Below are 20,750 nucleotides of genomic sequence, written 5' to 3'. Positions count from 1 at the left end.
CACTACGTATCCAGTAAGCAAAATGTTAGTAATGCTGACAGACTGACAGCAAACTCGATCAAATTTGTCAATCTGCCGACATTGCTAACGTTTGGCTATCTGGATAGGTCTTGAAATGCGTTATAAAATAAAAAAAAAAAAAACACGGAATGAACTCTCCCGAAGCACTTAACGTGAGACAAAAATCTCAACGCTTCGGTGCCGAGCAACGACTCTTTTACCTGGTGATACGCCTCTCGGAAAATCCTTGAAAGTGGAAACGGGTAGATGGAGAGAACCGGGAACCAGAGAGAAGGGACGGAGTATGGAACATAATCTCCCAGCGGTATTCCGGACCCTTCCGTCGGGGTAGCGAGAGCTCATTAGAAGTCGCCCTTTGAAAATGGTCTTGCTACGAGCAGCTGCCCTACGGCACAGTGGCGGACGCTTCGTGGTATTCTAGGGTTCGAATCCGGCAACTGTACAAAAGGGAGTTGAAAAACCTGCAGTTTTTCGACTCTTTAGAAACTTCTGCCGTACTTCTCAATTACACTTGGTTCTTTTTTTTGTGAAGTCATACTTTGACGTTAAATGTTAAAGAAATTGGTGTCCCACGCCGTGAAGGCGTCACGAAGGAAAAATCTGCAATTATTTAATTTCAAATGTCGAGTTTAATAGATTTTTAAACGTTAAATTAATTTCAAAGTTATATTAAATTATAAAGACAAATATTCATAGATTTAGGAAAAATATATCATCTAAATTTCGATAAGATAAATTATATTATAAACGTACTTTCCATAAACGTATTAATTTCATTTTTTATGTATTATAAAAGCGAAATTTTTTGCGGATTTTATAATATTCTCACTTCTTTGAATATCAAATTTCACTTTTTTTAGTAAAAAAATTACCATTAATTGTTCAATACATTTATAATGCGAATTTTTTTAAATAAATGTAAAATTCCATTTTTTAACAAAAAAAAATTACTTTTTTGCGATTTATACGTTTTATAAATATATGTTTTTACACATAAAAGTTTTCATAAACCTTTATCTTATATCTACCTTTATTCTCGCTTTCACATGGGTTCTTTTTGTATTGTTACTTCCATAAGTCACGTAGCTCCTGCTGTTCGAAAAGCCGTAGATATATATTCCCCATCTCATACGTCGTCCCTGCGCTTCGCTTTAGTGCTTCGTACATCCTGGAGGGACGATGTTCAAAGGGTCGACAAAGAGCCGGTCGGCCGTGAGCCTTGAAGGGCGGCAGCCCTACGAAGGGAAAACGAGTTCCACGCTGCCGCTGTCCTCAATGAGACTCTATGGAATACTCTGAAAAATTTAAGCCCGAGCTGGCTTGGCCGGGAACTTTGTATCGGGTGAATTGCGTAAAGGTTTCGCTTCGCTAAAGTCACAGATTAATCAAGGAACAGCTTCGCATTCGGAATAATCCTACACCTATAATAAATAATATTTTGAAAAATAAATCAATTGCTTGATAATAACAGTAACTTTATATTAAAGAAATAGAAACGAATTTTTTATGGAAATAGACGCAAAGGTCTATGCAAAGTGAAGAAATAATATTAAAAAAAAATATATTAAATTATCAACAATATTTTATATTAAAAAATAAGACTTTATATGCATGAAAAAGTATGTCAAGATAATATTTCGAGGAATGTGTTACGTATGCACTATTTTACGTTAAAACAGATTTTTTTATTCAAAGATAATTAGAGATAAAAGCAATAATCGATATTTTGTGGAATGTATTAATTAGCGCAAATAAAGCATGAGAATAAATAATAATACATAAATTAATATCGAATTCGGATATAATTGAACATTATTCCGATTGCTTCAAATGTTGCACCGCTTTTCGAAACCAATTAATTTTTCGTTCAATATAATCTCATTTAATTAACAGCGGATTAACAATTTGCAGTATTTTTTTTAAGATTACACACACCAGAAAAGACAAATTAATTAAAACGTTATCACATAAAAATAAATCAGTCCATAAAATATATAATTAAAAAAAAAACAATTATGAAATAGCAAGATAAAATTTAAACTCAGAAATATATTTGTTCCGTTAATTTCTTTTTATATAATCCCATTCATTTGGCATTGATTCAGCGCTTATCAGAGTTTTCACATTAAAACTCCTGTTTATAATTATTTATTGGCGCATAAGGACGCTGCTATGCTCGCGCTGTGCCGCTTCGTTTCGTTCAGTGACCCTCGAGGCCGCGATCGATATGTACCAGCTATATATATATGCGAGTTTCAATTATATAAACGCTGCACTCCTGTATCGCCATGACGCGATACCAGCCACTGCTATGCGCCGCGCTATTAGCGATTAATATGTCCATTTACGTATTCAGCATTGCGCTGCTGGTATATTTCGTATTTAATATTGATGGCATAAAGCATTGACGGCGCTAAATAATTAGACAGAGCGCGTGTTATCGCGCCTCATTGATATTGATTATCGCATATATATTTCATATAATTCTCTGAATAACGATTACCTGATAATATAATGCCAATTAGATTCGCCAATCGATTCGATTCGGTCCGGCGTAGCAAAGAGCCAGAGCTAGAATTCCTGATTCCGTTCGCAATTTTAGCAGCATTGAGTTCATCGCCCATTATATTTAACGCTATCGTCGACTAATATCACATGGCAATTATTGATCGTATTTAGTAGCTATATTAATATGTGTGGATATGCTTATTGTTAGATGGAAATGGATTTGAATAGATTTAGGTTAAAAATTGACGTTTCCAGTAAAACCTGTCCAATAAAATCAAACAACATAAATTTTAGTCGCTTAATGTAATGATTAATTAATAAAATAGTTAAGATTCTTACCACACAAAACGCGTTACACAAATTCAAGGAAGAAACAGATAAAATCGACAATGTATTAAATATATCTCGTTAAAATGGAAATCAAACTGAAGTAAGATACGAATTCAAATGTCAAGAGTTGACTACTCGATTTAGAAAAATATGATTTGGAACTAGCGCGAATTAAGGCTGGCGCGACTTTTAAAGTACAATTTTTTCCGAACATTTTTTGAAGAATCTAAAAACTGATGCTCCTGAAATCTCTGCTCAAATAAAATTTGTTTTGCAAATATATAACAAGTCTATATAATAAAATTAAGCATATAACTAATATGAATTTCACTTCGGTTAAATTATTATTTAACAAAATAAATTTTACAGCATTCATCATACATCCCGCTTTTCCGGAAACAATAAATGCATAATGAAAATTTGATTGATGTCGGTCTTCATCAATAAAAGTATCAAACATCACATATTCATATATATCAAATATCACGTATTATACATATTAAACTTCGCCTGCTTTATTACTTATCAAAAGTTGTTAATTTATTTTAAGTGTATTTTTGAATGAAGATCTTATTTAACTTGCAATATCTAATATAAATAATGAAACAAAAAAAGATTATCAACTCTCATTCAACCTTCTCGAGAAAAGAAAATAACAAAATACTGCCACATGCTATCGTATGCTGCTTTATCGCTGCACACACGCATGCACGTGGCGCGTACGTCCGAAAAAAAATGAGCAGCGCGACAGACGTATGCACGTTGCACACTCATACTTACATACGGCATACGTACACACGTATGCGCGCGTTTACATGCATAAGTATACCATTGACCGGGGTATCCTCTATCGCCTGTCTCGGGATGAATGAACCGTTACGTCATGCACTTGTACTCACTGGTCCCCTTCCGCAACCCTCCTCCACCTCTTCCTCTTCCTCTTCCTCGTTCTCCTCCTCCTCCTCCACCTCGTCCTCGTCGTAATCCTCTCGCCCCCTAGCCACCTTCTCGTCTGTCTCTCTTTTAGCGGCTTGCATTATACAAGGTGTAGCATAAGTAATAGCCTCGCTTAAAATAGACTGATTTGATCGTTGCGTAATTTTCTTTCAATCGCATTCTTTCTTAACGCTTCTTGTTGGAAAAGTGATTTGTGCATAAATTCAGATGGATCTTTAAATACGGAACAGTCCTGAGGAATAGCCAGGATTTCATCGTCTTCGAATGCACGGGGCCAAAAGCTTGCGAATCTTTAATTCTTCATCGTGTAAAAATTCTTAATTCTTCGGAATCTTAATTCTTGATATCTAAGATTTTTTACTTCTTTATCTCAGCAACTGGGATTCGTGTGGCGTTCTGTGCGCTCCAAGTTCCTTAATCTTAAGTCTCTCCAGATGTTTTCACCATTGACATCTGTGAACTTCCAAATTCCTGGGTATATATACTACGGGCTTTCCTCAGACTGTGTGTCTCTTTCCTTGCCATTGTCCGTCTCTCTCGAACCGAGAGAGATCGTGTATGCGTCATGCCGAGTTACATGCCGGGCTCTTCCTCTCCTTGCTCCTCTCACTCTGGCATCCTTCCACATCCATCGATTAGTACGGCGGGGCACATGCCGAAGTGAACTATAGGTTCGACGGAGGTCAACGTATTGTTCAGACGGCTCAGACACTCGGCAGACGTGTCGACTATAAAACAGCGGGAGGGGTGGAGAAGCTGACGGCAGAATGGAGGAGAAGGGAGATGGGAATGGTGTTGTACCACTGATACACTTTCGTCTCACACATACTCCCGAACACAGATGGGTCTTCGCACGACACGGAATTGGCGGACGGTAATTATTCGGATAATCGTATCCGCAAATTCTAGCTTCGTCCTTGGCCTGGAGCTACCTTCTCACATTCCAGTTGAATCCTTGAACCTTTCCCTGTTCTGTTGCGTATGTAGATTTAGATTCGGGTTTTTTTTCTGCATTCACGCGCTATCGTTTTCTACGGCATTTTTTAACAAGTGCTTTTCTCCCTCTGCAATTTTTATTCAATTATAAAACATTCGAAAGATGTGGAAATTATTTAGAGTTCAGAAAATAAACCAAATCAGAATTGTATTTGCTTTCAACGATTTTTAATATCTTAATATGATCGTAATTATGTTAAAACACTCTTCTGTGTAATTCAAATTTATGAAATAAATGCAGTCACGAACGTCCGATAAGTCTGTTAATATATCCGATGTCAATTATATTTACAACGCGCAATGTCGCATATGGCTTCTCCGCTCCGTTTCTTTAACCTTCTTTTACGCATTATCCTTCCAGTATAGGCTCTCTGGGTTCTCTTCCCACGTCCTTCATATTTGGATATAGCTTCGCTTTAGGACCGTCACTGTTGATCCTGCCGTGAAAGTCCGGTTTTCTGTCTTTCGGAGCACTGCGCTGCAACCAGATATCTAGGAGGCTCTTTGATCCAGCGTTACCCTTGTGCAATTGTTTGCTCAACGATATCGACACGCTTCCCGGTGGCGACATCGGCGAATCCGTTGTCGCTCTGATTACGCTGACTCGGGTAGCTCCGTCCTCTTTACCAAAACTGTAAGAAATTGATCTTCAAATCTTCATACTTTTCAGTTTCGGGATCTCGGTTTTTCAAATTTCTAAATAATATTTCTAAAATATTTTTAGATATTTACATTTTTCGATCAAACTTCTTCACATTTTTAGATTATACTTCCAGATACTTAGATTTTTCAATTTTTATCATCTTGAAAAAATTAAATTTTGTTCTCTTTGATTTGATTATCAATACAAATAAATTGTTATCTATTGACTTGCTTACTCAAACAAATTTTCGCCAAATTTTATAAAATAAAATAGACTCATAATGAATAATTCTTTTTAAATACAATTTTTTGTTTCTTTTTTAAAAAATAATTATTTAATACGAAGAATTTGAACAGGAATAATAAGCTAAACAGCCCAAATAATTTGCAAATCACGTTCCATTCGTCGATTACTTAATTACCTGTCTAATTCTCGCAGAGCTTGATCGAGCTCCACCTTGTCCTTGTCATTCTTGTTCCTGATCTCCAACAAACAATTGAGCACTTCGGTATGCGCGGCCGAGTTGTTCGCATGATGCTTGAGGAATGTTTCTATCTCGTCCCACAGTAGACGATAATGTTCCTCTCTACGTACTCCTCCTTTCCCGCCGCGTCCTCCGCCGATGCTTGGTAGTGGTAAAGCCTCGTGCTTCGCTTCCAATCCGATCAAACTGAAGATCACCTGCTTGCACTGCAGTACCTCCTCTGCTGAAAGCTCGTCCTTCACCATTAGTTCTGGAAGAGGATCTATCACCTATGCATGGAAAATGAAATGTTTCATGTTCAGTATGCTCTAAGAAATTCTCCAACATTCTAAATTTCTAAAATCACAATTTTCGCTTTATTAAAATAAATAGAAGTTTAGTTACGAAATTTAAAGATTTGATTGCAATATTTCACGGTTTAATAATTTAAATTCTCCTTATTATTAGATAACAAAAATTATTCTCAAAAATATAATTTACAATTTCTTTTAATACAAACCTGTTTTATGTTGAACATGAGAGTACTGGAAATCGTCATCGGCCAATACTTCGTGTGCCGTTCCAATCTACATCTCATCTTCTCTACTAGACCGTCACTGTTAGAATTAGAAGTGCGCTTTAGCGGTACTAAGATGTTATTTCGCATAAGAGTGCCAAAGTCCTATAAAAAAAAAAAATAAAAAAATATTAAATTGTGATATTAATACTTACTATTGCAAACCAAATTTTATATATAATAAAAAAAAATATTCTCAATGTTTTTTAAAACCAAGAACAGTTAATTAACATTCACAAAACCACCTTCAATATAGAATTAATAAAACAAGATATAGAATATGAAACAATATATGTTGCAAAAAATAGTAATGATAAAAAAACATCTTACGGTTATTCTGTAATCTGTGACTCGTCCTCCGCAGCCTTCACTAATAGACGGTGGATCCTCGAGAACGCTTCGAGCGGTGGATAAAGTGTGAATAAATATTTCGCCACCATGAGCTGCCAACAGGTGAGAAATAGTCTTTCCACCGGTTTTCCTAGCCATCTCTAACATTACAGATCTACCGTTTAATAGAAAATTAATCAAACACGAGGAAGGTCTGCTATTAACGTCCACCGGCGTAATTCGATGCATTGCCGTACAGTTCTGCATCTCCGATGCGCTGCAGCCGCGCGGCGTGCACCACTTCAGTGTTACCGTCTCATATTCGGATCCTTCCTCAAAACGCCTGAAGGTTTTTATCAATGCCGAGTCTTGCGGGTTTCCTGCAACGTTATCAAAACTCCATTATTGTTACTGAATTTTGAAGATTATCAAAGCAGAAATTCTAATGATAGAGACCTTTCAGAATGGCAGTGTGAGCAGCCGAAGAGTGAAATATTTCCACATCGTAATTGGCGGATGAACTGGCATTCTGCTCTTCTTTCATAGGTATACCTGTCACTGTCGTACTGGCGAGGTCGTAATGAGATAAAATCAAATGTGAGAGTTTCGAGTGAAGCGCTGAAGCCTTGATTGAATGTACTTCCACTGTGAGTAATGGTGATACCTGCATAAACAATAATTAGTTTAAACATGATTTATAAAATTTATACTGAATATCAAATAATTGAGCATTCGTAGGATTCTTAAATTAGAAGAAAAAATATTTTAAACTGTTCAAAATTGCAATAAAAAAGATATTTCACCAAAAATTGAGAAACATCATATGTGTATATAACAGAGACAAAAACATTGAAATATTGTAATTAATCATTAAAATCATACCACTCTAGGGCCTTGACTTGTGACTTGAGATTCGATATTGTTGGGGTATATATTCAGAATAACCAAGTGACAATAGTCAATGGGTATCATGCTGCAAATTAAAATAAGTAAAAATATGAATCTGATGTATGATACATATTCAATGTATAATACATAACGCAAATTTAATAGAAAAGCTACAGAAAGTACTTACTTATCTGAGGCTAATGCATGCTTATTTTCTTGTACCAATTCACTCAAAAATATATTCTCCAAGCTCTTCATATTGGTGTTGTCACGTGCACTTGTAATACATATTACCCTGCCTCTATTCACCAGTTTATTAGTGTTTTCATTCAGAGAAGTTCTTTTTTCATGCTGTATGTCGGAACAGTCATTCAGAGCTTCGATAGCCACACGCAAACCGTGTATCACCGAATAGTCTTCCCCAGGTTCCGGTACCTTCGTTGGCACTCCCAAAATAGCAGTGCCATTCATAATCTGAGTGAAGCAAGGTTTTCATATTTTTATCATTGAATACACATTATTCATTCACTTTTTATTATAAATATAAACACTTAAAGATACTTACATGATTTAAATTCTGTTGCAATGGACTCCATGAATTCAATACATAAGCAGCACGATCGGTAACAACAAATCTAATCTGAAAAATAGAATTTATGATAACAATCATATTAATATTGAGAATGATACTATAATAAAATTGATCGTTGACTATGTACCAATTTGCCTGTGGGAAAAAGATCCCATACAATACGACAGTACTCCAATGAGGCTTCAACGCTCGTGGTCCACAAGGACTTGCACACCGGAGCTAGTGGAATAAGATTTTGTCCCCTGCTCTTTAAAAAATCGAACTCCAGTGGACATTCGGTAGAGATGCCGAAATATGGAGTGCGATCCAGTACGAACACAGTCTTATGATTTGCAGGATACATTTTCTTGCATTTCTTATTTATAAACTGCGTAAAATAATTTATATCTTTATAAAGAAGATAGTATGTACATGACTTTTTCTCACTCTAGTATCCCACTTTTCAGCATTTTGAGGTTAAATTGAGATTCATCACATATTGCAATATTTATAATCACGAGTCTTGTTAAACTTAATCTGTATTTCGATAAATGATCCGTATTATAATTATAATTATATTTTTACATTAATAATAAACAAATGTACACGTTGAAATATATAAATACACGTCATACACGTACAATACGAACGTAAACACACTTGAAATTCGCACGCAATCTTAGGGTATATTCAGACAAACTTATGCTTATGCAAGTTATAGCGTTTTCGATTATACAGGATTTGAACGACCCAGGGTTGGTTAATGACGTCATTGCAACCTCTCCACCAATGAAAGACTTGCATTTATAGTAAAATAGTGATTGATCAACCCTGGGTCGTTCAAATCCTGTATAATCGAAAACGCTATTAGTCTGGATATACCCTTAGGCCGAATTCTCACTGAGCGCGTCACGCGTCGGCGTTTCCGTCGCGTCACGCGTCGGCGTTTCCTTCGCGTCACGAATTAACCAATCAAAACATCCCATTTTATTCGTGTGGCAAATAATGCAATAAAATAAAATGTTTTGATTGGTTAATTCGTGACGCAGCGGATAACGCGACGCGTGACGCGCTCAGTGGGAATTCGGCCTTAGATGTATAGTTACAATTCAATGCAGTTACTTTTTTATTAATTTCTTTTTAAAAAATTATTTTTTTTTTTAATTAAATACAATCTATATTTTTAATAACTTTTTTTAGTAATTTTTCTTTTACATCTTTAGGACATAAAAACGTTTAAAAAAAACATCTTTAGGATATCCTAAAAACGTCTTTAAACAGAACATCTTTAAGACGTTCTAAAAACGACTTAAAAAAATGTCGTTTTTAAACTTCTTTAACAGTGCTATCTTTTGTTCAGCTTGAGCAACATTACAAATGCATTGATGGTAAGTGTACCGACTAGATATTCCAAGTGAGCTCCTGTGTCATCATGTGTTCCTGTTAACAATTTATCAAAATTTCCGCTAAAATGGAGCGTAAGAAAGGAGACAGAAATAGTACGTCTGCTCCCTTCTAATGTCCGAAGCGCGGAGCTCACGTGTACGTGGCTTGCGCGTGCGTGCGGTATTCCCTCTTTTGCTGCTCACGACGTCACTTCCTTTCCAATCGGAGTCTCCTAGTGGCATCCTATAACGTAAGTTTCGTAATATTTTAGCGTAATTTTTTATGGTTTCTTGTACAGCGAATTAAATGAAACAAGAATATGCTAAACAAAAATGTGTCTAAAATCTTATTTTATATAAATTATTCTTTAGTAATGATTATTTATAATTAATTTGTAAAATGTGCGTTCGATGCACGTGGCATACTTTATTGCTTCATAATACATTGTTTGTAATGTTATAGTTAAATTTTTGGGCATATAAGTTTAGACAAAAGAAGGCCTATAAATTTTAAACAATATTTATGTAAATATTTATGTAAGAAAAAGTGCTAAATTGTTGTACGATTTTGAGGTTAGATGGCACTTGCAATAGAGACTTTATAATTATTTCATTTTTTATATTAATTTATGTGAATTTTATGTAGTAAATTATTATTTATCTTATAAATTTATTCTATATAACTCAATTTTTTAATGAATTATTAAATAGACAAAAGATTTATTTTACTTATAAGAATGGTTTGAAAGATATATGGAAAATATAATTTAATCTTTTTGTGATGTATATTATTGATAAGTGTGGTAAATAAAACTCAATTTCAGGTTGACTCGTAATTCAACCACAACGTTAAAATGTCAGGAGGTTTAGATGTATTAGCCCTCAAAGAGGACGATGTTACCAAGATGTTGGCTGCTGGCACTCACCTGGGTGCTGAGAATGTCAACTTCCAGATGGAACAATATGTCTATAAAAAAAGAGTTGATGGTAAATAATTTGTGCGCTTTGAATATATATTTAAAAATTATATACTACCCGAGAAAAAATAATATAATTGGTCAGATGTAAATATATACAACTAGTTATGAAAAGATCTGAATTTTATATGATCGTATAAAATTACATATCCCTGCATACCCTTGTCGCGGGTGCAACAATATTTATATCTGATCATATTACACAATTTTTTTTTAGGTAGTTTTAAATTTTTATATATATCTATAATTTATAGGTGCAGGTGTGAATGTCATCAATCTCCGACACACTTGGGAAAAGTTACTGCTTGCGGCACGTGCCATCGTCGCCATTGAGCACCCCAGTGAGGTTTTCGTTATCAGTTGCCGCCACTCTGGCCAAAGAGCTGTACTGAAGTTTGCAGCTCATACCGGTGCCACTCCCATTGCTGGACGTTTCACTCCTGGTGCATTCACCAATCAGATCCAGGTAAAAGAATACAGTAAATGTATGAGCTTTCAAACTTTTGTCATTGCATACAGATTGATGATGAAACATTTTATTCCAGAATTGACACTTGTTGATTTTTATGGCTTAATCTTTTCTGATTTTCTTTCAACGCCATCAAATATCTCGACAAATGATCGATTAAGTGCACTACATTGATTCTTTCTTTTTGCAGGCTGCTTTCCGTGAACCGCGTTTGCTGATTGTCACGGATCCGTCCACCGATCATCAGCCCATCACCGAAGCCAGCTATGTGAATATCCCAGTCATCGCTTTTTGCAACACCGACTCGCCGTTGCGCTTTGTGGATATCTCGATTCCCTGTAACACCAAGAGTCTGCACACCGTCGGTCTGATGTGGTGGCTGCTCGCCAGGGAGGTCCTCCGTCTCAGAGGATCCATCCCACGTGAAACAAAGTGGGACGTAGTGGTGGATCTCTTCTTCTACAGAGATCCGGAAGAGGTACGATCTTCTCAGTGCTTTTTTTTTCCTTTCCTCACAAGTTCTTCCATTTTGTTATTCTTCTCAAATGACCTGTAGTGATGAAACAACTAGAATCCAGAAGCAATCTCTGTTGGTTTTTATGGCTTAATCTTTTCTGATGAAAAGTTGAAGCGCTTGACACGCTCAAGCGCTCTTGCGATCGGATGTCAGATGCCTTTTTTTTTTTCTTTTCAGGCGGAGAAGGAAGAACAGGCCGCGAAGGAAATTGCGCCGGCGAAGGAATTCACGGGTCCGGTGGAACCTGCTCCCGCTCCAGAGCCTGGCTGGGTGAACGAAGTCGAGCCGCCCGCAGTGCCCACCGAAAACTGGGCCGACGATGTGGCACCGCCAGCGGCCGCTGCCATTCCTGCGGCTGGTGCCACGCAAACCTTCCAAGCCACTGGCGATTGGGCTGCTCAGGTGAGACAATCAGATATATCCGATTTATTAAATTTAATTGCTTTTATAATTATAATTTAATGACGTGTAATTATATGTATTTATTACGTAGTTTATTATTGACATTTTTACACAACATATAAATACAACATATAAATACAATTGTACAATTTGAAATCGATGTGCGATTATAAATCGTGTTTATCTGTTCAGCCTCCAGAGGAATGGTCAACACCTGTGGCAACACCTGCTGCTCAGAGCTGGGGGGGTGCGACCAGCGAAAAGTGGTAATCTCGTGCTTGTTGACACTTTAAGGACAATGCACTTTGTACTGTAATAAAATCTTTTAAAATGAACTGCAAGTTTTCTTTTCAATTTAATCCTAGACCCATATCCTATGTAATTCCTTAGCCAATATTCACTAACATTGTAAATATGTATATATTTACGTTTTAATTGTAGAATAATTTTGAGATTTTAGGATTAAAAAAAGGCATCAGTGAAATTAATTATTATTATTATTTTTGACTTTGAGTTTAGGTTAGATTGATACAAATTTAGAACACTGATGTATATAGCTAAATTTACATCATACATTTCGTAAAAGAATTACACATTGTACAATACATATACTATATATATCACACATACATAAAATTTTGTAAAATCGGATATTAAAATATTTAATTTCTAATTTTACTAAATTTTTTTTATTTATATTTATCTAGATGAGGTATTTATAGACATGTATTTCTTAAAAATGATCAATTTTTTCTGTGTTTTATTAGTAGTATTGTGTGTGTGTGTGTGTGTGTGCGCGCGCGCGCGCGCGCGTGTGTGTGTGTGTGTGATCAAAATTCGATTTCGTCATAAGACATTTAATACTTTATAATACTATAATTCAGTATCGATATGTAATAATTCAGAGATAATTCGTTGGCACCTTGAGATTAAAGATAAATTATCCTGCAGTGTTTTTTTTCAAAATCATGAGTCTAAAATGATATCTTACTAAAAAACCGCACTTTCAACATTTTTCTTTATCCAGAAATATTTTTAAATATAACAAATTATACACATGCTATTTCAAAAATAATTGTTAAAAAAAAATACACTTTATTTATCCAATTGCATTACAAATAAAAAATATATCTTATACATATATATATATATATCTCTCTCTTATAACATAATGTTGGTAGAAAAATATGTTGGTTGAAAAAACGTAAACACTTTAAATAACAAATTATATTACCAGTTGAAAATTAAGTACTTATAGAATGAGATTTAAATAAAAATTATATATTAAGTAATCATAAGCATTAATATATCATTATCATAGTAATTCATATTAATAACATATGGAACTTAAAAATAATTTATGTTTCTTTCAATACCTATCTTTGGTAATCTTTTGGCAACAATAATATCTAGTAACGTAATCAAGTTTATTTGGTTATTATTTCTATTGTAATTTAAAAAAAAAAAAAAAAAATTAACGAATTGTATGATAAAAACTAGAAGCAAAAAGCACACAATAATGACAACTAAGTATTACAGGATCTTTAAAGATCTTGTAACTTTAAAGATCTGTACAGGATCTTTAAAGATCCTGTAATACTTAGTTGTCATTATTGTGTGCTTTTGCTTCTAGTTTTTATCATACAGTTCGTTAATTTTTTTTTTTTTTTTTTTGTTAAATTACAATAGAAATAATAACCAAATAAACTTGATTACGTTACCAGATATTATTGTTGCCAAAAGATTACCAAAGATAGATATTAAAAGAAACATAAATTATTTTTAAGTTCCATATGTTATTAATATGAATTACTATGATAATGATATATTAATGCTTATGATTACTTAATATATAATTTTTATTGTGTAACAAAATGTAAATAAAATGCTTTCTCTTGTAAAAACTCAGTGTTAATATTGTAACAATACTATAGCAATATATACTATAATAAACTCGGACCGAAACCCAGAACAAAAAAAAAACTGAAAAAAGAAAAAAAAACCCGTAAACCGGAAACAATTCGGTCGATCCGGTTATGGTTCAGTTAGTTTCGGTTTGATCTACGATCAAATGAAACGGTTTCGATTCCAAAACAGTTTTTCTGGTTCGGTCCAGGACACCAATCATATAATTTTTCTCTAAGAGCAAAAACGTGAAAACTTTATGAATTCGACAATTCCATTCACATAAAAGTTTTCACTTTTCACGTTTCCGTTCTTAGAGATGTCCTAATACTAAATATTACAAACTAAAATAGTAATGCAAAGTAAATGCTTTGGAATGCAATAAAAACGAAATATATAATAAAATGAAGAAAGGAAATGCAATATGAAGTAAAAAATGTGATAAAAAATGTTAAGATAGACCGATTACAAAAAGTACAAAGTATTTTGCAATCGTGAATCCGGTACTCGGTGAATGAATCTACTCACCAGGAATGCAAGCTTATGAGCATAGTGACAAGGCGCCGGCACTCTAACGGTGTTTGAACAATTGTAATACATATGAGTTAATTTATATGTCAGACGTTGCATCTTATCAGGATCTAGACCCAAATTGTCTAAAATAACGCTGTAAGAGGTAGGTGTTACCGTACCCTGTCGCACTTGCTGCGACACAATGAAGAAATCGTATCGGATCGGACTTGTGATAACATCGTCAACCACCGTGCCGGGCGGTGGATTCTCAAAATTCAGGAATAATCGCGTGTTCAGTCGCTTCGTCACAATTATGAATCCCAGTTTGTAATTTGGACCGCCGTACAATGTGTTGAGCTCCTTCTGTATTGCCCCAACTTCACGTTCCAACACCTGCGACACTTGACCCTCGCCGACGCCGTCGCGATAAATCAGGATGCGTGACGGCAGAGTTTTGTTGCACGTGCCGTACACACGCGCGGCCTTGGAGATGTTGACAGCGAGCTCAGTTGATAGCTCGTCGCCGGTCGTGTGAGCGTTTACAGTACTGTAGTATCTCGTCATGTATCTATCCAAAGAAGCCACTGTGGCGCCTACAACGACAAATCAATGTTAATGAAGAAAGACCGACGTTCCACGATAAGTTTCCGCTAATTGAGTATGCTACACGCAAGTAGCGCATATTAGGAAAAACCATTTGTGCATATTTTTCATAAAAAAAAAAAAAAAAAAAAAAAAAAAAACATACAAAGCTTGAGAATTAATCGAGGATTAATTCAATACAATGAACGGGAAATGAATAAATTAACTCTAGAAAGTCACCATTATTATTCTGAATCTTGATTTTCGCTATTTTTCATGAACTCACCGAAATCTTTGCTTTTATTCATTGTATCGTGACAAACGTCAAATCCGACAATCATCAATCCGTCCAAGGGAATCTCCACGCGCCATGGCGCTCCACCCAATTTACAATTCATCTGTATAGCTATCTTCGTAGCGATAGACATGATATTCTTGTGCGAGAGAGTCCTGGACAAGCAGACCTGCGACGCTACAGGTCGATCCACGTAGCACTTCTTTTTAATTGCAGAGTAACGATCACTGCGATTGTTTGATACTACGCAAAACACTAACTGTGGTATTCTCTTGCTCAGAATACGCTCTAGTGTGTCATTATACGTGCCCGGTCTGTCATCGCGAATAATTTCTATAGTCGGATTATCCACGTCAAATGCTACTCCTCTCGATACTTTCGTCAGAGTAGATATAAAGTTCTGAAATAAAATATTTTCGATCAAAATGATTAGATATTAATGTTATACATTTGATCGGTATATATATTTTAATCCAATTTTGAAATATTAATTATATTTTGAAAAAAATAAATAATTTTTCTTTTACTTTTTCGAATCATGTATATAATAAAATAAATAACAAAAATATAGAATAGAAATATAGAATATAGAAATACATAAAAAACGACAAAAACTAGCAATTCCACAAAAATATCAATGTTGAAATAGATATTGTTATTTCAAAAACTAAAAAATAATTTTTTAATTAGAATATTTTTTTCTAATAGAATAATTATGCAGATGTATAAATAATACAGAGAAATATAAAGTAATATTTAACTGAATAAAGATGTGATAATACCTGAATCATACTCTTATCTCTCTCCGTAACGATAAGGATCCAATCTTTTAATGGCTTGCTGACCAAACACCTCTTATTTTGCATCTCTCTTGACCAATCGCCTTTGTTAGGTGTTATAGTTGCATTTCCGCCAAATGTAAGTACCTCATTATTTAACAAACGTCCGGGAATATCGAGCAATTTGTTATCTAATTGCAAGTTCCATTCAGTAAATTCCGTTACAACATTAGGTGTGCTTTGAAGTCTTTTATTGAAGCTCAGTAATTTTTGTATGCGATTTTGAGGATTCAGACGAGTGTATGTGGCCACGCATGACATAAGCTTGTAATTTTCTCTCATGTTATCAGTCATACCTGTAAATTGCCACAGTAATTAGGAGTAGCAAGATCGACAATTTTGGAAAAATTTTTCTCGCTGCTAAATTTGAAGACACAATCACAAGTAAAGATTAGATTTTTTAGAAACGCTGATAAAACGCATAGCACACCTGTCGCACGGCATAGTTCGGGGAGTAAGTAGATTCGTTCCCCCTCTGCAGCAGATCCCTTTACTCTTGATTTCGCTATTAACAACGGTGGCTGACGGTGCGTAAGATTGATACCATACTTCTTTTTGTAGTACTGCATGTATGTTACTTTTTCACCATTTTTCATGGAAAATGAATCGCAAGGATTCGTTGAGAAATCCACGTCCTCGATACGATATGTATTATTGTTATACTGAGTGAGAACTACCGTGCCGACCACAGAGTTGATGAAATTTGTCTGCACACACATTATTTTATTTATCTTTGTAATAAAGTTAAAAGAAATATGTTTGATGCATGCAATTTTGATAAAAGTGATTTGAGATAATTTGTAAAGTTTTCTTAAAAGCTAATACAAAGAAATGTAATGTTTATTTTTTACACGAAAATCTAAGGGAAACTCACTCTGCAATTTTGATTATCTTCCCGCATACAGTTATGGTAGATGTCCAGCAATGTTTCCAATCGCATAACTTTGTTCGTGATTTCAGAACACATTAAGATGTCGCGCTCATGTTGACGAATGGAAGTTATATATCCTGGCCACAATTCTAACTTATACTCCGGCAAAACAATCTGCATAAATACAACAGAGATATCACCTGGTGAACACTGAAGTTTCTCCGAAGCATCAACGTGAGTGTTGACGAGTCCACAGATATGTTTACCTTATTTTGAGGATCGAAAAAATTACGACCAATCAATTTTAGATCCAGATGCTCAAAGCACTTTCTCATAATTATGTTAAAGAATTGGATGTAATGGTAATCTCCTACAAGCATATCAGCAACGAGGCGAACTGTGATTGTTATTGGTTGTTCGTCCGATTGTCGAATTGAAGTAAATGTCATTTTCTAAAATATTTTACAATTGTTATTTTTATAAAAGTATTTGAAAGGGTTCTGAACGACGTACAGAACACGTATGTGCCATACAAAGCCGCATATATATACTACTTACCTCAGCCAATCGGGCGGTCGTGTACATTACAGAACCGTCAAAGATGTACGCACCAATCTTCTTTTTATGCAGTTTGAGTAAACCTTTACGCACAGCCGTACGATCTTCCTCAGGTGCGAAATAAACATGGTACTGATGAATAGCCCAATCGGTCGATTTTAACAGTTTAAAATAATTGGATTGTAACGTCATAGCGGATCCAGACGAACCTGAAATTCACACGATATAAATAAGAAAATGTAACTTTCTAAAGAGAATAAAATATATTTTATTCGTGTCAAGTGCAAAATGTTGCACCAAATTTATGCATCTGAAAGAAGTAGCAAACAAACAATTTGTCGAAGAAAATTTTCATTGAGAAAAACTTTAGTATAATGTGTGAGAAGAAAAAAGAAAATCACCACATTAATGCTTTTCCAAGAAAAATAAATACACGAGAAATTTAAGAATAATGGTAGACAACAACAAGAATAGCTTACCCTTTTTGTTCACTACATGACTGGGTTTTGTAACAAGAATATCTGTGAGCAATATTCTTTTGCCACGAACTGCTCCTCTCCCAGTTGATGAAACAGCCACAGTACCTGCGCTGACACTAGCATCGCCACCGCCACTAGCAGCTACAATAAAATATGGCAAATCTTATTTAATATCAAGAAAAGAACATAAATATACGTCTAAGTGTATATCGAATATCTTCAACACAAATTTTTGAAGTATTTCTAATATCTATGCAGCCATAAATCACATTCAGGAAACAATATCACACAAAACACATATCTATACTATTTAACTCATTCATATCAGGCAATCAAATGCTACTACATATTCCATTTAAAATAAATAACTTACTGCCATGTTGCAATGTCATGTGTTCTAGACCTCTTCCTATTTGTCCAATTGTTGCGCTGTCACCCCTTTCACCAATGCGTTGTGCCATACCACGTCCAGTACTCTGTTAATAAGATTTAATTTCATTATACAACAATTACTATTGTTGTAGTTATTACTATATTAATTAAGTTAAACAATAGTTTTCATACTTGAGATACAATTCATAGAGAAATTTTGATCACTTTACTTATAAACTGAGAAATGAGAAAGAAAAAGAGATGGATAAGAAAAATAAAAAAAAGAACTGTGAAAGGAGGAAAAAAGGCAGGGAGAAACAAGTCACATTAGGAATGCATAGAAGAGAAAACAAGAAGTAATATAGAATATAGAAAATTCAAGAATAGATAACGTTGTCTTCTTATTACTATAAAGTCATAAAAAATTTACTTTATTATGTTATATAAATCAAATTATCAATTTCATACCAAAATCAGATATAAAATAGTTGTAATATTAGTTAAAACTCTAAAACATAATTTTTATATTAATTAGATTACAATAGAATCTTTATATCGCATGTTAACTTTTTATTATCACAATATTCTTAAAATTTAATATTTTTATATTAATAAAAAGATAAATGTTTTTAGTACACAAAGACTTGGAATATCATTTTTTTTTAAATCACTTTTGTTGCGCCTTCAACCTCCTTTAGTGAAGCTTCTTTAGTAAGGTTTTTTAGTACCAAAAACTCTTACTTGGAATATTAGATATTAATGAATATTAATTGATGAATTAATAAAGTAGCAAATACATATATATAATATATTATTTACCATAGATTCTGTAGGTTGTCCCGGTCTACGAATCTGCCCACTGCTTGTGGATTGAGAATGTGGAAGCTGTTGCTGTGAGGAAATAGTTTTATCTTGTGAAGATCGCGAAGAATCGGATCGATCAGTTAAAAGCGGTTGTGGTTTGCTTCGCCCACGCGTTCCTCGCCCTCTTTGAGACATCTTGACTGAGATATCTAAGATAATATAATATAATATTAATAAATACCAACAAAAAACTAATACATTTGTCGCAAAAAAAAAGAAAATGCATCTAATAATTTGTGCGTTTAATTACGCAACAGGGAGCCTCACAATGTCGGCTAAGATGATTATAAGAACTCATAAATCGAACCAGTTCATGCACGCACACGAAGCAGGCTAAGGCACGTTCGAAACATAAACAAAGAAAAAAAATCTAAAGCTCATGTGTCGCGATAAGAAAAACCACAGTACAAAGCGTATTTTTAATCGCAGCGTTAAAACGGTCGTGTTTTTTAGAACTGTGATCTTGGCTGGAAAATTTCCGATCGCGATTTCTTTAAGTTTTTCAGACTATATAATCGAATTTTTCTGAAATTAATTGAATGAACGAATCTTTTCCAATTACGGTACCTATATTCGTAATTTAACAATTGATGAAAAACGGCATTATACTGTGATCAAAAAATTTTCCCAAATAATCAAATAATCACGGGCTCTTTTATTCCCACATTTTTTTCTCTTTTTTTTCTATTCAATAGTTGAATACATATATTAATAATCTTAAGATTGGTTTTTTCTTTTAGCTCGTAACAAAAGAAAGTGTGTAAGCCTTTTTTCTTCAGAAATGAGCTTTTAAACATGAGCTGATCATATCGCCTTTCCGAAACTTTTCCAACTTTTCCAACTTTTTGTCGTCCATCTTTTTGTCGTTGTTCATTTAGACTTACGAATTATTCAATAATACGATGTTTGTGATTTTTTCACAAGCGAGGACAACATATCTTTTGATAAAGCGGACCTATACATCGGATCTATGTTATAAATATCAGATAATTCGCGAGAAAATGTAGAATAAACTGAGCTTTACCTGAAAAATACTCTTTCGTTCAACTCTCGTCCTTTGCTCCACAATATCTAGCTTATTCTAGCTGCTATGGATTGGTTTAACACAGATCTAATACTTTATTCTTGCAAGTATATGTGAAAGTATAAAAATCTCAACCTGATTGGTTACAGCATTACAATCACGTAACTGACAGCCAATCAGAAAGAAATTATACACACTTGATATTTGAAAAGTGAACATATAAAATCAATATTTAGAGAAATTTAGTTTAATTTTTGTCAAAATATGTAGCAATTTCACAGCATAAAACCTGAGAATTATCGATCACAATGTGCAATATATAACATTGTGAAAGAAGATGATAAAAGGATCTTAAAAATTGACGACGTATCTCTTCCACTTTTTCTAGTTGCAACAAAGATAGACGTTCATTTT

General features: G+C 34.3%; 3 protein-coding genes across 7 annotated transcripts; 1 reads left to right on the top strand and 2 right to left on the bottom strand.

Annotated features, from left to right (window-relative positions):
* Positions 1–2,050: 2,050 nt before the first annotated feature.
* Positions 2,051–8,971, bottom strand: asun (integrator complex subunit 13 asun). 3 transcript variants are annotated; one of them, XR_001100464.2, is made up of 10 exons: positions 8,433–8,971; positions 8,279–8,353; positions 7,901–8,187; positions 7,708–7,798; positions 7,282–7,489; positions 6,826–7,205; positions 6,439–6,600; positions 5,877–6,208; positions 2,869–5,444; positions 2,051–2,790 (listed from the first exon to the last, which is right to left on the bottom strand). XR_001100464.2 is itself a non-coding variant. In XM_012364304.2 (9 exons), exons 1-9 carry the CDS (start codon positions 8,646–8,648, stop codon positions 5,162–5,164), a joined length of 2,034 nt encoding a protein of 677 aa, XP_012219727.1. In that variant the 5' UTR covers positions 8,649–8,971; the 3' UTR covers positions 2,051–5,161. The 3 variants fall into 3 exon arrangements, 2 of the variants coding, with proteins under 2 accessions (XP_012219727.1, XP_067213909.1); XM_012364304.2 differs by having other exon boundaries at positions 2,051–5,444; XM_067357808.1 differs by having other exon boundaries at positions 2,051–5,444; positions 8,279–8,348; positions 8,433–8,523.
* Positions 8,972–9,767: 796 nt separating this feature from the next.
* Positions 9,768–12,369, top strand: sta (stubarista 40S ribosomal protein SA). 2 transcript variants are annotated; one of them, XM_012364334.2, is made up of 6 exons: positions 9,768–9,920; positions 10,494–10,656; positions 10,907–11,112; positions 11,306–11,593; positions 11,810–12,034; positions 12,227–12,369. In XM_012364334.2, exons 2-6 carry the CDS (start codon positions 10,524–10,526, stop codon positions 12,302–12,304), a joined length of 930 nt encoding a protein of 309 aa, XP_012219757.1. In that variant the 5' UTR covers positions 9,768–9,920; positions 10,494–10,523; the 3' UTR covers positions 12,305–12,369. The 2 variants fall into 2 exon arrangements, with proteins under 2 accessions (XP_012219757.1, XP_012219756.1); XM_012364333.2 differs by having other exon boundaries at positions 10,901–11,112.
* A 437-nt stretch (positions 12,370–12,806) lies between these two features.
* Positions 12,807–20,474, bottom strand: aub (aubergine). 2 transcript variants are annotated; one of them, XM_012364295.2, is made up of 11 exons: positions 20,337–20,474; positions 19,268–19,461; positions 18,450–18,552; positions 18,077–18,217; positions 17,598–17,806; positions 17,306–17,491; positions 17,043–17,213; positions 16,599–16,875; positions 16,112–16,464; positions 15,321–15,729; positions 12,807–15,045 (listed from the first exon to the last, which is right to left on the bottom strand). In XM_012364295.2, the coding sequence occupies exons 2-11, from the start codon at positions 19,445–19,447 to the stop codon at positions 14,405–14,407; spliced, it is 2,670 nt and encodes an 889-aa protein (XP_012219718.2). In that variant the 5' UTR covers positions 19,448–19,461; positions 20,337–20,474; the 3' UTR covers positions 12,807–14,404. The 2 variants fall into 2 exon arrangements, with proteins under 2 accessions (XP_012219718.2, XP_067213491.1); XM_067357390.1 differs by lacking the exon at positions 20,337–20,474 and adding an exon at positions 19,580–19,625.
* Positions 20,475–20,750: the final 276 nt, after the last annotated feature.

Source organism: Linepithema humile, chromosome 6, assembly GCF_040581485.1.
Source record: "Linepithema humile isolate Giens D197 chromosome 6, Lhum_UNIL_v1.0, whole genome shotgun sequence".
Classification (NCBI taxonomy): Eukaryota; Metazoa; Arthropoda; class Insecta; order Hymenoptera; family Formicidae; genus Linepithema; species Linepithema humile.
This window is presented reverse-complemented; position numbering and strand designations above follow the sequence as displayed.

Coding starts and splice junctions, on each gene's coding strand:
- asun (XM_012364304.2), bottom strand. CDS start 8,648: ATGTATCCTGCAAATCATAAGACTGTGTTCGTACTGGATCGCACTCCA. Junction 8,188..8,278: donor TGCAACAGAATTTAAATCAT/GTAAGTATCTTT, acceptor TGCTTCACTCAG/ATTATGAATGGCACTGCTAT. Junction 7,799..7,900: donor CATGCATTAGCCTCAGATAA/GTAAGTACTTTC, acceptor TTTAATTTGCAG/CATGATACCCATTGACTATT.
- sta (XM_012364333.2), top strand. CDS start 10,524: ATGTCAGGAGGTTTAGATGTATTAGCCCTCAAAGAGGACGATGTTACC. Junction 11,113..11,305: donor CATTCACCAATCAGATCCAG/GTAAAAGAATAC, acceptor TTCTTTTTGCAG/GCTGCTTTCCGTGAACCGCG. Junction 12,035..12,226: donor CTGGCGATTGGGCTGCTCAG/GTGAGACAATCA, acceptor TTATCTGTTCAG/CCTCCAGAGGAATGGTCAAC.
- aub (XM_067357390.1), bottom strand. CDS start 19,610: ATGAGTTCTTATAATCATCTTAGCCGACATT. Junction 19,462..19,579: donor TAATCATCTTAGCCGACATT/GTGAGGCTCCCT, acceptor ATATTATCTTAG/ATATCTCAGTCAAGATGTCT. Junction 18,218..18,449: donor CATGACATTGCAACATGGCA/GTAAGTTATTTA, acceptor ATTTTATTGTAG/CTGCTAGTGGCGGTGGCGAT.